The sequence below is a fragment of the Henckelia pumila genome, chromosome 2 (assembly GCF_033568475.1).
Source record: "Henckelia pumila isolate YLH828 chromosome 2, ASM3356847v2, whole genome shotgun sequence".
NCBI classification, from domain to species: domain Eukaryota; kingdom Viridiplantae; phylum Streptophyta; class Magnoliopsida; order Lamiales; family Gesneriaceae; genus Henckelia; species Henckelia pumila.
The window spans coordinates 115,658,958-115,672,360 of NC_133121.1; the positions used below are offsets into that span (position 1 = coordinate 115,658,958).

Here is a 13,403-nt window from a genome sequence, read left to right on the forward strand (position 1 = left end):
CCCCCTTCCCTAGCTCTTCTTGCCATAAAAAATCTCTCTCTCTGTCTCTCTCTCTCCACAGCTTCTGCTTCGATGGAGTATGGGTTTGATCCCTCGCTATTCTCACACGTCTCACCTCAACATTATACTCTACACCACTTTCTTTCGTCACTAGCCTTAAAAGTATTTGCTTTCTGATTATGTTCCGGTGTTCATATTTCTTTCGCTACACAGAATATTTAGTATTGTCTTGAATTTTACCAAAAAGATCCAATCTTTCAAAAAATCCATGGATAGCAGAGTTTATGAAGATTCCCACGTGAAGAATGTTTTGCTAAAGAAAGATGAAAGGATCCATTCGACTCCCGAAGTTCTTGATTCTAGCTGGGTTCCCACTTCTTCCTCTCTTATTCATGGTAATCTGTTGTTCTTGCTAGTGAAATACTTTGACTTCTTCATGTTCTGTTTGATTGACTTTTCTGGGTGTTTAAGCTTTGATCTTGCTTTTGATTGTCGGTATGCTTTCTTGGGGTAGCTGTAATTGTAAGCATCTTCCTTATTGTTTCAGAGTGCTGCATATTTGTTGTAGCTTAAAAGTATATGTCTATAATGATAGATGTGGAAGTTTAGATTTTGTTTTATTTGCCTTTTGAATGTCGGTGAATTGCCTTGGAGTGAAATTGATAAGGATCCAATAAATCATTAATTAACACCCTCGTGTTTTGGTTAGGCTCTACTTCCATGGTGAACTTCGAAGATGTCAGAGGAGAAACCAAAACAGAGGGCTCCTTCTTCGCACCTACTGATGCCAATGAAGATTATGATGGATCCTTCTACCAATACGAGAAAAAAAGGCGTCTTTTACCCAATCAAGTTCGGTCTCTTGAAAAGTGTTTCGATGTAGACAATAAGCTTGAACCAGATAGGAAAGTGCAACTTGCTAAGGAACTTAATTTGCAGCCAAGACAGGTTGCTATATGGTTTCAAAATCGACGAGCCCGGTGCAAAATGAAGCATATCGAGAGAGAATATGACATTTTAAAAGCAAGTTATGATAAACTGAAAGCAGATTACGACACCCTTTACAAAGAAAATGAGAATCTTAAAAACGAGGTATCCATTATCATCTCCTCCTTGTTTCTAGCTTTAATATCAGTGTTGGAGCGAATGTTTCTAACAAGGTTGTTAATGAACAGGTTCATTTGCTAAAAAAGCCAAAGTTGGAAGCAATTTATGTTCGAAATCAAGCATTAATGGACGTAGCAAACTCGGCAAAAAGTGATGTTTTGGATCCGGACAGCCCACATTACACAGATGGGAACCATTCAGGATTGTTGGATCCAGCTGATTCTTCACACCTTTTGGAACCAACAGACCCTTCTGATTTTTCTCAAGATGAAGATGATAGCTTAAGCAGAAGCCTGCTGCTGTCTTCATCTTGCTTCCAAAAACTTGAACTCGAAAAGCACGATGATTTGCAGCCGAATTCTTGCAATTTGGGGTTTCCCATTCAAGATCAAGGCACATGGTTCTGGTCATATTGAGATAATAAAATTTGAAAAGAAGATAAAATGGAGTGACATAGTCTGGAATTAATGGTGTCTGCAGGTTGGGTTAAATTTGTATGGAAATTAAGGGTTACCTACTCAACTTCCTTGTGTGTTAAATCAAATCAAATAAAAACATAATTTTATATTTTGTTTCTTGAACAAAGGGAAGTTTTACATGATTAATTCTTCAATTTCATAATAAGTTAACAGAAACAAATTAATGTGAGATGAATTGTCTGTCACTCGTGAAAATATTTTATTTTTTATGTTAAAATTATTATTATTTATTGTAAATGGTTTTATGGAAAAAGAATGTTAATGAGATATCTATTCATAAGTTAAATATTAGATCGATGTTGAGATTTGGTCCACTTACTTAAAATATGGGTTATATAAAATGAATAACGGAATCAACTTATGCCACAAATTTCCGATTAACGTATTAAACTGAGGTTAGACGTGTCACTCTACTGTAATTATGTCTCTTAAAATAATCTAAACCTTAATTGATTAAATAAAGGAATTTTCAACGGACAAGTCCATATCAATCAAAGTTGCGAGAAGCCAAGAAGCATGAAACTTTGAAATTAAATAATTAAATGATGCGTAGGCGGTGTAATTATTATTATTATTATTATTATTATTATTATATTATAAATAAATAATAGAATAGTATAGGATGACGTGGGCTCAGATTTCCTAGATTGGAGGTGGATTGGGGCACGAAATTCTCTGCTACACTTGTTGTTACAAACTGAGCTACACTTTGCTGAAAACAACTTCGTTTGCACAAATTATTAAAAATTAAATTCATTAAACAACATGGATGAACAAAATATAATTAATCATTAATAAAATATTCGATTCACCTATTTTTTCAATTAAAATAGACAATAAATTGTGTCCCAAGCAAGATAAATGAGTAAAACAATTTATTGATGATTTTTTAATTGAAAAAATAGTGAATCGAAAATTTTATCAATGATTAATTATATTTTGTTCATTCATATTGTTTAATGAATTTAATTTTTAATAATTTATGCAAACAGGGTTGTTTTTAGCAAAATGTAGCACGATTTATAACACTAAGTGTAGTAAAGGATTTCGTTTCCGGTATGATGGCCTCGGTAAGTCCACACGCCAATGGGGGGTCAGCTGTTACTGTCACATCCCCTTTGTTCCCCCTGCCTACTTAATTTATTAGCAATAACAATAAATAAATAAATAAAATTGGAGTTAACCAAAACTTGATTAATAATAAATTTTACTAAGCAGAATATATCATTTTAAAACTCGAGTTACGTGTCTCAACCTTTAATTCAAGAGCTACAACTACAAGGGGATAAAATTATGTATATATCCACATGGTCGATGGAATTTGCTTTAAAAAAATAACAAATATCCATGGAATATGCGTTTGTATGACTGAACTTGATTAACTGGGCAACCAGGCCAGGCTGGTGTAGATTAAGGGATGTATGTATTTAATATATTTATTTATTCAAAAAAAAAAAAGAAGAGAAAAAAGAGGTATGGCGATGGACGAATACCACTCATGCCATGGTCCTACTAAAATCAGGGTATGTTGCCATAAAGTTTGATAGATATCAACAATTAATTAAGTACTCTATTTATTTTTTTTAAAAAAATATATATATGTACACATATTAAAGTAAGACCAATTCCGTTCCGGACATGAATCGCCACGTGTCCCACAAAAAGCGGGATTCCATTCCTACGAGACAATGGGCTGGGCCCAGACATCGCCCCTCTCAATTACCACTGGGCCAACTCCATTGTTGTCTTGTCTTTTTGCGATGTGAAATTAATCAATTAATAATAACACTACTCTCGTCTCACTTCTTGACTTCTTGTGTTTGTATTATTATTTTTGCTCACCAGCATGTATATTTACATCTTATATTATTTAATTATTAATTAATATTCAATTCCCTGTTTTAGATCTCCCCATACAATTATTAATCAACACGTTTTTAAATGTATGAAATTAATTAATTGGCAGGATATAAACTAATGTTCAACATACATATGGGCCTCAGGGCCCATCTAATTATCAGCCGAGAAGCCCAATATACAGCTTTGGTCCACGATACTACTAAAACATCTTAGAAGAAATCTGTCAAAAGAACATTTGGCTGCCGCGAAAATAATGAACACCCGGAAGAGGGAAAAGCCCTATCTTTCCCGCCACGCCCCTTACTCCTTCCCTAAACGCCGCCGTCCTCTACACCTCGATGCCACCGTCGGTGTCGATGAATTCGATAATTCTTCTTCCTCCGCCACGTCCGATAAGTCTCATACGACGGTGGTCGTTATTGGTGTGCCCAGCGACTGCTCGGTGTTGGACCTCAAGTCCAGATTCGAGATGTACGGTCCTATCTCTAGAACGCGCATGGATCCCAATGGTCTTGCTTACGTGAGCTTCAGATCCAACGATTCCGCTCAATCCGCTGTCGCTGCAGCCCGAGATCCAGATTTTCCTATCACACTAGATTCTGTCCCAGTATGCCCTCTTCTCTATTACACTATATCATTTTATGCTGCTTGTTTTCCGCCTTTGTCATTTCATATATGCGGTCGTAATGCATTTATCTTGCTGTGGCGAGTTTCAATTGTTGGTTTCTGACCCGTGCTTCTCTTGTTTTGTTTATCTCTCAATTTCTTTCTACCAATTTGGCTTGTGAGCTATTAAATTACTCGCCTTTTTTGTGGGTCTGGGGATCATTGCTGAGCCGGGGAGGGAAAATAAAGAAATAATCTCAGCTCCTATTAAACCTTGAAATAATGACAAGACTTGAGTACACTACTTCCGTGGGTAGTGTACAGCCAGCGAGAAAGTCAAACATTGGCTCCTATCTATTCTTTCAAGATGGAACATCTAACTATATCGGTGCAATGGTTAGCAAAATTGAAATCACCCCTTTTTGTATGGTCAATGAAGTGTAGGTTCATCATTCAAATGGTAAAAATTTCATTGAAAAACGCAAAGTCTCGAAAATGTTGTATTTTAATTTTTATAGATTGATTAAAAATATGGAGTCAGCACCACCCTCTTGTTATTGTTTAAATGTGAGATGTGTGAGAAAGTGGTGAAAATTGTGGAATGAAACCGGTTTGTAGATAATGGGTTGCATAAGATCTTTTGAGGTGCTTGCTTTAGCGGTATCGTGCTGCAGATTTATTTTGTTTGCATCTGATAAATTGTATCATCAAGCAGCATGTTCAAGCTAACTCTCATTACAGACATTAGTTCACTTTGATTCTTTCATTTAATGTGGAATTGGAGTTTAGAAATGGAATGAAACATCTTTATTCTTTGTCAATGGTAATTTGGGCTTGGGTGCAGGTGAGTTGAGCGAGTGAGTAGCTGGACAAACATCAAATTTGCACGCATATGGCACACAGTCGTTTGCTATTACGCGATTAAACAATTTGTTTTAGTGCAGTGGTACTGAAATGTACATATTTTGTTATGGATAAAGGTACAGGTGATATGGGCTAGCAACCCAGTTTCACAATGGAGGGGAGGAGTTAGACTACAGAATGGGTTATCGTCGAAGCTCTTGAGAGCAGAAATCCCGTTGAGCCGGCATGGGAGAGGTAATAAGCTAGGGTCAGCTATTGTGAACCCTAGAGAAGAACATGATAAACGTAGCAGTAAACATGATGTTGCGAAAAATGGTAATAAACTTAATGATGGTCCTGCCATTAGTAATTCAGTTTTGGATGGGCCGATCAAGGGCAGGGAAATTGTTGCTTATGACGATATTTTGTGAGTTAGTGGAGCGACTTTGTGGGTTGCACCAGGTTGTAACACTAAGAGTGATTAGGCTTGTTAATGGCACCAACAGGTATTAGCTATCTTTGTATGATCTATGCGTCTTTGATTGTAACCTTTTGGAAAACCATTTTTCTTGTAGATTTTCTTATCTGTAAGTCTATGGTTGATATAATGAAATATGAGAATTTTCCCTCTTGAGGAATATGGGGCACGGCAGTCCATGTTAATATCTTCAATTACAATATACTGGATTGTATCAAAATCTGTTTTTCTCACTGTTCGAGTTAGGGTGGTATGTTAAGAGGAGCTCCAAACCAGCTGTAGAGATGCATTTAATTATTTAGCTACAAAATCGATATCGAGGCACTGAATATAGATGGTGGTTTTCTGGAATTGTTGGCACTCTCCTTTTCAGGTAGAAACCGAACATATTTTGAACTGGAGTTTTCTTGGTGAATCTCAAATTTACATATTCCATTTATGAGACTGCGATCTGAACTCAACTTTTATATAAAAGATATAAAACTCCACTGCTGAACATCAACCCTGTTCCATCCGAGGCGGTCTTTTGAATTTTGCTGATTAAAGGGCTTTGATACTCGAGCATTTCCAATAGGTAATAACAAATGCATGGCTCTTGATGGGTGAGTTTGAGTTACCGTGAATATTAATCTCTGCAGCAAGCATTTTTACTATGTTTCAATCATTGCATATTCTTGTAGATAATGGAACCACGCATTGTGTAGCCAAGATCCGGGAAAATACATCGATGATCATGCTCAAAGTTAATGCTCAAAGTTAATATCTCTTATCCTCTTTAACGTTTATTTATGGATTTGTGTGGCTGATCCTAATGTGGAGTGTGGCCTTGGATGCAGGGCCGACATTAGTTGTCCATCAACGCGTATATTACATAAATTTCATCTCAACATTTTCTTATGTGATACACGTGCAAATAAAGCCTAGCCAAAATTTTACTAAAATAATTTGTAAGAGAGAGAGAGCCCGCTATAAGAAAAAGACTAGACAATCGGATGACACCACAAGAAGTCTTGGCAAAAGATTACATAGTGTATCTACAATCTTCATGAATTTATCAATCTTCTTGTCTAGCGTGGTTGCATCGAAATCAAGGAAGATTGAACCGATTCAGAATGGAAAATATTCAACTTTTGATGAAGCTGGAACCACAATAATATGCATAGTTGCATTGTTAGGGGGGAGATGGAGCCGGAGAGGGTAAAGCTTGCCGTTCAAAGGGCTCCGATTACACACAGTGATACCCTCTATTCCCAACTCCCATTCCAGTCTTTTCGTCAGATCAACAACATCGTTCCCTTTGAATGCAATGCAGAGCTCTGCGAAACCCTCGTCGATTTCTCCATGTTCATTGGCTATGTGGAAGTATATCATCCTTCCACCGCTTCCCTTTGGTGGTGATCTTATTTCAAAAGAATCCTTTAACTGCAATAACAAGAAAGATAGTCCTGATCAGCATCAAGAAAGACTCGAAATTTTATAACTAATTTGGAAGACTGCCACAAACAAAGATCAGACGACCAGTGGCTAAAGTTGACGCACAGTACTTAATTCTTTACTTCAAGAGACAAAACAAACTATAAAGGGGGTGTAGTACCTCGTTCCGAGAGAAGCTAGCAGCAGATTTGACCGAACGAGTGGAGCTAGAGCTGGAAACAGAAGAAAAGGAATCGGACTTCTCCACCAGTGGAGGTGCACTTACAACCGGAGGCGACTGCGCTTCAAGAATCTCCACCACATGAACCTCCCACAAAATACACTCCGTGCGCTGCGGCATATCATGCGTGACGGAGTTTCTCCACGGTGGCAGACCACCATTCGCACGCAGAAACTGCCCATACCTCGTCTTCAACTTGACGACACCATTTTCTCTGACGGGCTCCCACTCCACCGAGCTGTCAAGTCGCTTAGGAGCCGTCTGCAAAACTTTACGGCCGGTCATCCCTAGAAGAAACTGCTTATTGGAAGCAGTCAAGTACTTGTTATAGCAGCTCTTGAGTCGGATAAAGTCGTCGGAATTATCCACAAATTCTACGGTCCACTTAGCAGCCCTGGAGGAGCCGCTGCGGTCCTGGGTGACGGATTCTTCGTCTTCCTCGGCGGTTAAGTATTTATCGTGCGCGCACCTCAAGCGGACTGTTTTGGCATGCTGGAAGAATTCCATGATTGTATTTTTGTCCTAGAGATTGGGATATGGCCATGGTGGAAGCAACATATATATGGTATAGCGTATGGGTGGCAATGCATGACAGTAGGCGCCAGCCAGCCAGCCATTTGACATGGAATTAGACACGCTTCTTGGATTACGCGGATTGGCTTCGGGTTTTGGTGGGTCACGCCTACCAAGTTCCCGATCTAATCCTCCTTTTTTTTTTTTCTTTTTTTTTTGAAATATATTTGTGTATATACAAGAAAGTCGGCCATGTCACATATAATTATTATTACTTGTCTTCGTCTGATAATTTTTTCATGAAAAAAGAACGTGCTTCGCTTTAGTTATAGAATCAAGCCTTCTACCAAAAAAGAAAGAAAAATTGCATAAACCGCAGCTGCTTTTATTGATATGTCTTCTCTTCTCGTGGAGCTTATCAAACTGCTTTGAATTTTGAGATAGGAAAATTGTTAGTCGTGTTGACTGGGGAGGGAGGGTCAATTTAATGGATAGGATTTAATAATTTTTATTTTTATAGAAGAAATGTCCAGCTGGACTGGACAACCGTTAATAAAATTGAAAGTCCTCCTTTTTAAATTAAAACCATAATTTATATTATGACTGAGATTTTGTACACAAACAAGTCAACTCAGGTCCCCCAATGCTCAAATTTACTAGATGATTTACTTTCCGCATTTTATAGTTGATACCCGGAGGAAGGGGTCACCTCAGCTTATCGATGATCCTAAGATAAAGAGAATATCCCTAATCAACTAGAAGTGGGTCGGGAGTTCAGCTCGGGAGCTCGGAGCTCGGCGAGGCTCCCTCGCTATAAATCCCAGCTCAGGTCGGGAGCTCAGCTTGGGAGTTTGGAGCTCGGCGAGAGCTCAGCTCGGGAGATCGGAGCTCGGCGAGGCTCCCTCGCCATAATTCCCAGCTCAGGTCGGGAGCTCAGCTCGGGAGCTCGGAGCTCGGCAAGGCTCCCTCGCCATAATTCCCGGCTCGGGTCGGAAGCTCATCTCAGGTGTTAGGGAGCTCAGTTCGGCCCTGGTATCAATGGGGAATTAGCTTCGTAGATTGGTTTGTCCACTGGACGAGCTAGATAAGGTGTTAGGATCAGTGTTAAGGGTGAGTTCAGGGGCTCAGTAATGATTCATTTCTCTCTTTCCTTTATTGAATCAGATTCAAGCGAGATCTCAGCCTAGATATCCGGGATTGTAATCCCGGGATTCTCGGGTTCCTGATAAGGAAGGCAAGCGATAAACCCGGAGCTCTCTCTTATAAATACCAGGTTCATTTTCATTATTTGAATCTTAAATTTTTTTCACTCGAGTGCACACACCACTCTCTATATTTCGCTATCCTAGCATCTGACTTGAGCGTCGAAGGGGATACGTCGGAATACCTTCCGGCCCCCCTTAACACTCTTGTTAGTGGTTTCAGGTCAGCAAGCAGTTCATCTTTTATTTGGAGGAGTTTCTTCAGCTCATCCAAGGAGATCACTTTATTGAGGAATATCAATTGGCCCGTCTGTGGAAAATTCAAGCTAAGACGTAGATATGACAGGAAGAGGAAGAGCAAAGGGAAGAGGAAATGTGGCGGACATGACGGCAGATCAGCTTAGCCAGTTTATCACTCAAACGGTGCAAGCGGCCATGAATCAGAATCCACCACCACCTCCTCCTCCACCCGAAGGTCAGCCAAATCCAATGGATGCGGTGTGGGAAGAGATCAGGAGACTGGGTTGGCAAGTCGGAGGTCGGCCAGGGCCCATACAGAGGGAAAGCCCTTTTGCTCGGGCTATTCTAGATGAGGAACTCCCTGCCAATTTTAAGTAGCCCACTTTAGGGGAGTATGATGGGAGCTCAGATCCGGAGGAGCACTTGGGAAGATTTGAAAACGCAGCTCTGTTACATAGATATTCGGATGCAATCAAGTGTAGGGTTTTCCTCACTACTCTGGTGAGGTCAGCTCAACAATGGTTCAACCTCCTACAACCTGGTAGTATTCGGAGTTTCAATGACTTCAGTTCAGCTTTTCTACACCAATATGCGAGTAGCAAGAAATATCTGAAGACTTCCCTCAGTTTGTTCAATCTGAAGCAATCTGAGGTGGAACCATTGCGGGAGTATGTTCAGCGCTTCAACACAGCGGCTCTAGAAGTACCTGCTGCCACTGCTGACACCTTGGTTAACTCTTTCACTCAAGGGTTGAGGGGAGGAGAGTTTTTCAAATCCCTGGTTAAGAAGCCTCCTATGACTTATGATGAGCTCCTTAGCCGAGCTGAGAAGTACGTAAATTTGGAGGATGCACAGAGGCTAAGAAGTCAGGAAGGAACGTCGGGGAGTAAGCCAAATACCAAGTTGGGAGCGAAGGCAGAGGGGAAGACAGAAGGGGGAAGGAAGAGGGTTGCAGAAGAGATGAACAGGGTTAAGGGACCTTATCTCTACGTCCCACTCTCAGTAAGCCTGGAGAAGGCAATGCAAGTATGTGAGGATAGACGAGCACTTGTAAGGCCTTGTAACGCTGAGAAAGGCCCGCGGTTGCCGCCGTCGGACAAGTTTTGCGATTTTCATCAGGAGTATGGTCATATCACCAATGATTGTCAGAGGCTAGGTGAGGAGGTTCAGAGGATTATGTATGATGACCCCCGAATCAGAGCTGAGCTGACTCGAAGGGCAAATCCGCCTCGTCAAGGCCGAGCTCCACAATGGAGGAATCAGAGGAATGACGTTGGAGGGAATCAAGGTGATCATCACGGAAGAGCTCCTCAGAATGGTCAGGGAGAAAGGGTTCAACCAATTGCAAATCACCCTCATAGGGTCATGATCAATATGATCTCAGGAGGTAGTACGGATGGAGATTCAGGAAGAGCTCGCAAGGCTCACGGGCGTAGGTTGGAAAATTTTGAGGTAAACTCTCAGCTCAACTGTCCTACTGATCCGAGCATCAGTTTTGAAAGAGAAGATTTAAAGGATGTGGTGATACCTCATAATGACCCCTTATTGGTCACCTTGACCATAGCCAATTACGATGTGGCTCACATTTTTGTAGATACTGGGAGCTCAGTGAACATTATCTTTAAAGAAACCCTTGACCAAATAAAATTGGAAGGATTTGAGTTGGACCCAATCACCACGGAGTTGTATGGGTTCACGGGTCATGCTTTGCAACCATTGGGACAGATAGTGCTCCCATTATCTCTTGGAAATGGAGAGCAGAGAGTAACAAAAATGGCTTGCTTCACCGTGGTGGAGGCACCATCCTCTTTCAATGGAATATTGGGGCGCCCTGCCCTGAGTGATTTCCGAGCCGTGGCATCTACTTATCATCAGAAGTTGAAGTTCCCAAGTGGAAGAGAAATGGGGGTTGTTCGGGGTGATCAGAAAGCAGCTCGGTTGTGCTATGCGAATGAGGTAAGGATTGATTCAAAGAAGAAGAGGAGGGAGGTAGGAATGGTTTAAATAGGTCGAACATCGAAGGTGCACGGACAGAAGGTGCTTCTGATGTTCGAGGAAGGCCATGAGAAGGTGGAATTAATCCCGGGAACTCAGGTTGTCAAATTAGCTGCTGATCTGAGCCCATCAGTGAAGCAAAGCTTGGTTGGTTGCTTAAAGAAGAACAAAGATATTTTTGCTTGGTCTGTATCGGAACTCACAGGGGTCAGTGCAGAAATTATGGTTCATCGACTAAATATTCTTGCGGGAGTAAGACCGATAAAACAGAAGAAGAGACACTTTGGTCCAGACAAGGATAAGGTCATTAAAAAAGAGGTAGAGGAACTTCTTAAGGCATGACACATTAGGAAAGTGCAATTCCCTACCTGGTTATCCAATGTGGTCCTTGTCCCTAAGAGTTCAGGCAAGTGGAGAATGTGTGTTGATTTCAGGGACTTAAATAAGGCGTGCCCAAAGGATTGCTATCCACTGCCTCGAATTGACCAATTGGTTGACTCTACGGCAGGTCATCAGTACTTATGCTTCATGGATGCATATCAGGGGTATCATCAAATTCCTCTGGTGGAGGAAGATCAGGACAAAGTAAGTTTCACTACCTCTCATGGAACTTTTTGTTACAGAGTGATGCCTTTTGGTTTGAAGAATGCAGGGGCCACTTATCAAAGACTCATGGACAGAGTGTTTGCCTCCCAAATTGGCAGAAATGTGAAAGTTTATGTAGATGATATTCTGGTAAAGTCTCAGGATGATGTGGGGTTGTTGGCCGACCTTGAGGAGACTTTCTCGACTTTGAGGGCTTATCAGGTGAAGCTTAATCCGGAGAAGTGTGTATTCGGAGTCAGGGGAGATAAGTTTTTGGGGTATATGGTTACTGAGAGGGGCATAGAGGCCAATCCTGAGAAGGTGCAGGCTATTCGATCCATGTCTGCTCCCCGTAACTTGCAAGAAGTTCAAAGGTTGGCAGGAAGGATTGCAGCCTTGTCTCGATTTATATCAAGATCAGCCCATAGGAGCTTACCTTTCTTCAGGGTGCTTCGCAAAGCCAAGAAGTTTGAATGGGATGAGGAATGCGGGAAGACATTTGATGACCTAAAAAGCTACTTAGCTGAACTCCCTGTGTTGGCTAAGGCAATTCCTGGTGAACCATTGTACATCTACTTATCAGCTTTGGAAGGGGCAGTCAGCTCTGTACTTACTAGGCAGGAAGGAGCAGCTCAACACCCTATCTATTTTTTCTCATATGCCCTCAAGGGTGCAGAACTCCGGTATTCGGAGGTAGAAAAGCTAGCGTTGGCCTTGGTTATGACAGCAAGGAAGCTCAGACCTTACTTTCTATCACATCCTATTGTGGTGCTGACCAATAGCCCCATTGGGAGGATATTGACTCGAGTTGATATTTCGGGAAGATTGGTGAAATGAACTACGGAGCTCAGTGAGTATGACATCCAGTATAAGCCAAGATCAGCCATCAAGGCCCAGGCATTGGCTGATTTCCTGGCCGAAACGAGACATATGAAAACAGAGGGTTTGTGGAAAGTATATGTTGATGGCTCTTCCAGTAATGAAGGATGTGGAGTGGGGGTGTTTTTGATTTTCCCTCAAGGAGATGAGATCAGATTGGTAGTTAAGTTGGATTTTCGAGCTTCTAATAGCGAGGCAGAGTATGAGGCTGTGTTAATCGGCCTCCGAGCATCTAAGCAATCTGGGGCAGCTCGGGTGCATCTATACTCTGATTCACAGTTAGTAGCTCAGCAGGTAAATGGAACGTATGAAGTTAAAAATGAGAAGTTGAAGGAATACATAAGGGCCGTAGAGGAAGCTCGGGGTCTTTTTGATGAGGTAATTTTTGAACAAATTCTGAGGGAGAGCAATGAAAAAGCAGATTATCTTGCCAAGATGGCTAACTCACTTCATAACTGGAAAAACAGAGAGGTAGTCGTGCAGGTGGAATTAACACCTTCTACTGAGCTCGCACCATTAGCTCAGGAAGAGAGTGACTGGAGAAAAGAGCTCTTGGAATACATGGAGAGGGGCGAATTACCAAAGGATCCAAAGAAGGCATATCGGTTAAAACAGAGGAGTCTCCGCTTTGTGATGGTGGAGGAAGTTCTTTATAAGAGGTCATTTTTCGGACCTCTTCTCAAGTGTTTAGGCCTTAAGGAAGCTCATTATGTCCTGAAGGAGATACACGAGGGGTGTTGTGGCAATCACTTTGGGTCTTATTCTCTGTCCCGCAAGGTTCTCTTAGCGGGATATTTTTGGTCTACTATATTGAAAAGTGCCATAGCTTTGGTAGCTTCTTGTGACAGTTGTCAGCGACATAGCAGACTTCAGCATCAGCCAGCAGCGCTAATGAAAGGGATCGTGGCAGCCTGTCCTTTTGATCAATGGGAAATGGATATTGTGGGTCCTTTCCCCCCAGC

The 13,403-nt window shown here is 41.3% G+C and overlaps 4 protein-coding genes across 4 annotated transcripts; 3 read left to right on the top strand and 1 right to left on the bottom strand.

Moving 5' to 3' along the window:
• LOC140884384 (homeobox-leucine zipper protein ATHB-54-like) lies at positions 1 to 1,667 on the top strand. The gene is made up of 3 exons (XM_073291125.1): positions 1 to 395; positions 710 to 1,092; positions 1,176 to 1,667. Exons 1-3 carry the CDS (start codon positions 269 to 271, stop codon positions 1,521 to 1,523), a joined length of 858 nt encoding a protein of 285 aa, XP_073147226.1. The 5' UTR covers positions 1 to 268; the 3' UTR covers positions 1,524 to 1,667.
• Positions 1,668 to 3,681: 2,014 nt separating this feature from the next.
• LOC140882591 (uncharacterized protein At1g27050) lies at positions 3,682 to 5,535 on the top strand. The gene is made up of 2 exons (XM_073288681.1): positions 3,682 to 4,053; positions 5,033 to 5,535. The coding sequence occupies exons 1-2, from the start codon at positions 3,700 to 3,702 to the stop codon at positions 5,324 to 5,326; spliced, it is 648 nt and encodes a 215-aa protein (XP_073144782.1). The 5' UTR covers positions 3,682 to 3,699; the 3' UTR covers positions 5,327 to 5,535.
• Positions 5,536 to 6,221: 686 nt separating this feature from the next.
• On the bottom strand, positions 6,222 to 7,566 carry LOC140882590 (uncharacterized). The gene is made up of 2 exons (XM_073288680.1): positions 6,968 to 7,566; positions 6,222 to 6,795 (listed from the first exon to the last, which is right to left on the bottom strand). Exons 1-2 carry the CDS (start codon positions 7,532 to 7,534, stop codon positions 6,481 to 6,483), a joined length of 882 nt encoding a protein of 293 aa, XP_073144781.1. The 5' UTR covers positions 7,535 to 7,566; the 3' UTR covers positions 6,222 to 6,480.
• A 1,515-nt stretch (positions 7,567 to 9,081) lies between these two features.
• On the top strand, positions 9,082 to 11,319 carry LOC140878220 (uncharacterized). Its single transcript, XM_073281826.1, has 3 exons — positions 9,082 to 9,280; positions 9,371 to 10,938; positions 11,017 to 11,319. The coding sequence occupies exons 1-3, from the start codon at positions 9,082 to 9,084 to the stop codon at positions 11,317 to 11,319; spliced, it is 2,070 nt and encodes a 689-aa protein (XP_073137927.1).
• Positions 11,320 to 13,403: the final 2,084 nt, after the last annotated feature.

Excerpts from the sequence above, each read along its gene's own strand:
- LOC140882591 (XM_073288681.1), top strand. The coding sequence starts at position 3,700 with ATGAACACCCGGAAGAGGGAAAAGCCCTATCTTTCCCGCCACGCCCCT. Across the intron at positions 4,054-5,032 it reads TCACACTAGATTCTGTCCCA|GTACAGGTGATATGGGCTAG; the intron begins GTATGCCCTCTT and ends TTATGGATAAAG.
- LOC140884384 (XM_073291125.1), top strand. The coding sequence starts at position 269 with ATGGATAGCAGAGTTTATGAAGATTCCCACGTGAAGAATGTTTTGCTA. Across the intron at positions 396-709 it reads TTCTTCCTCTCTTATTCATG|GCTCTACTTCCATGGTGAAC; the intron begins GTAATCTGTTGT and ends TGTTTTGGTTAG. Across the intron at positions 1,093-1,175 it reads ATGAGAATCTTAAAAACGAG|GTTCATTTGCTAAAAAAGCC; the intron begins GTATCCATTATC and ends GTTAATGAACAG.
- LOC140878220 (XM_073281826.1), top strand. The coding sequence starts at position 9,082 with ATGACAGGAAGAGGAAGAGCAAAGGGAAGAGGAAATGTGGCGGACATG. Across the intron at positions 9,281-9,370 it reads ACTGGGTTGGCAAGTCGGAG|GGGAGTATGATGGGAGCTCA; the intron begins GTCGGCCAGGGC and ends AGCCCACTTTAG. Across the intron at positions 10,939-11,016 it reads GGTTGTGCTATGCGAATGAG|AAGGTGCTTCTGATGTTCGA; the intron begins GTAAGGATTGAT and ends GTGCACGGACAG.
- LOC140882590 (XM_073288680.1), bottom strand. The coding sequence starts at position 7,534 with ATGGAATTCTTCCAGCATGCCAAAACAGTCCGCTTGAGGTGCGCGCAC. Across the intron at positions 6,796-6,967 it reads CTAGCTTCTCTCGGAACGAG|TTAAAGGATTCTTTTGAAAT; the intron begins GTACTACACCCC and ends TTGTTATTGCAG.